Source organism: Mus pahari, unplaced genomic scaffold, assembly GCF_900095145.1.
Source record: "Mus pahari unplaced genomic scaffold, PAHARI_EIJ_v1.1 scaffold_12497_1, whole genome shotgun sequence".
Taxonomy (NCBI): domain Eukaryota; kingdom Metazoa; phylum Chordata; class Mammalia; order Rodentia; family Muridae; genus Mus; species Mus pahari.
The window spans coordinates 14,717-15,799 of record NW_018393294.1 but is presented as its reverse complement, the minus strand read 5'-3'; the positions used below and the strand labels follow the sequence as shown (position 1 = coordinate 15,799).

Genomic DNA, 1,083 nt, shown 5'->3' with positions numbered 1-1,083 from the left:
GGTTGTATTGTTTTAAAGAAACATCTCTAAAACTAGGGTCTTAGTGTGGAGCCAAATGATGCAGTGTGTGCTTAGTATTCACAACTCACTGGGTTACATCCCTACTACAAAGGCAAATTTGAGTGGGGAAGAGAAACTGAGTGTATTTTACATGTTTTGTAGACAATCGTTCTGTTAATGGGAAGCCAGAAGCACTTGTGTGCGACAAAAAAGCAAAAGGTCCTCACCAGGACAGAAAGGTGTACTCCACCTCTACAAAGAAATGTGCAGTAAGTAAACTAATTCCTGAAGAACCCATACTTTCTGGGTGAAAACATAAAACACAAGGAGAAAAGTTATACTATTCAGGTGAGGAGGGATCAGGAGAGATGTGATGTAAACAGAGAAAAGAGTTAGTGCGGGCACATCCTGGACCTAGACTACTAGGCCAGCCCAAAGAGGGACCATTCAATATCCCAGGGTGACACAGTCTTTGTCTGTCAGATGCCCTTGGCAGTGAATGGTAGCATCCACTTTAGGGAATATGAATGCTTCACAGGGAGAGAGAAAATACTCAAATTGATGATGGTGTTGGCCTTTGATATAAGGAAACCATCATTATCTCCAAATCTAGGAGATGGAGTGAATCATGCTATAGGTAGGTAGCTATAGAGAGTCAAGATAGATGATCTCTCCAGTGTTCCAGGCTGAGGATTGGACCCTTCCAATCCCTTCAGTACACTGAGCTCTGCCTGCTTAAGAAGGAACAACAGCATGAACTAACCAGTACTCCCTGAGCTCATGTCTCTAGCTGCATATGTAGCAGAAGATGGCCTAGTCAGCCATCATTGGGAAGAGAGGCCCCTTGCTCTTGCAAACTTTATATGCCCCACTCAGGGGAAAGCCAGGGCCAAGAAGAGGGAGTGGGTAGGGGAGCAGGGTGGGGGGAGGGTATAGGGGACTTTTGGGATAGCATTTGAAATGTAAATGAAGAAAATATCTAAATTTAAAAAAAAAGAAGGAGGAAGTTTGCCTCTTCTACTCACTGAGAATGGAAGCAATTGAGATTCTCATGCTCTCCCTCACCCATGGGAAGCATACAAG

At 44.0% G+C, this 1,083-nt stretch overlaps 1 protein-coding gene across 1 annotated transcript in view; it reads left to right on the top strand.

Moving 5' to 3' along the window:
• LOC110315455 (fibronectin type III domain containing protein 3C1-like) overlaps positions 1 to 269 on the top strand; it is a gene marked incomplete at both ends in the record, with an annotated part of 3,911 nt that extends 3,642 nt beyond the window's left edge. Inside the window, one exon of the mRNA XM_021189507.1 lies at positions 163 to 269. Coding sequence (XP_021045166.1) covers positions 163 to 269 — 107 coding nt within the window. The remainder of the gene's footprint in view (positions 1 to 162) is intronic.
• Between the last annotated feature and the right edge of the window lie 814 nt (positions 270 to 1,083).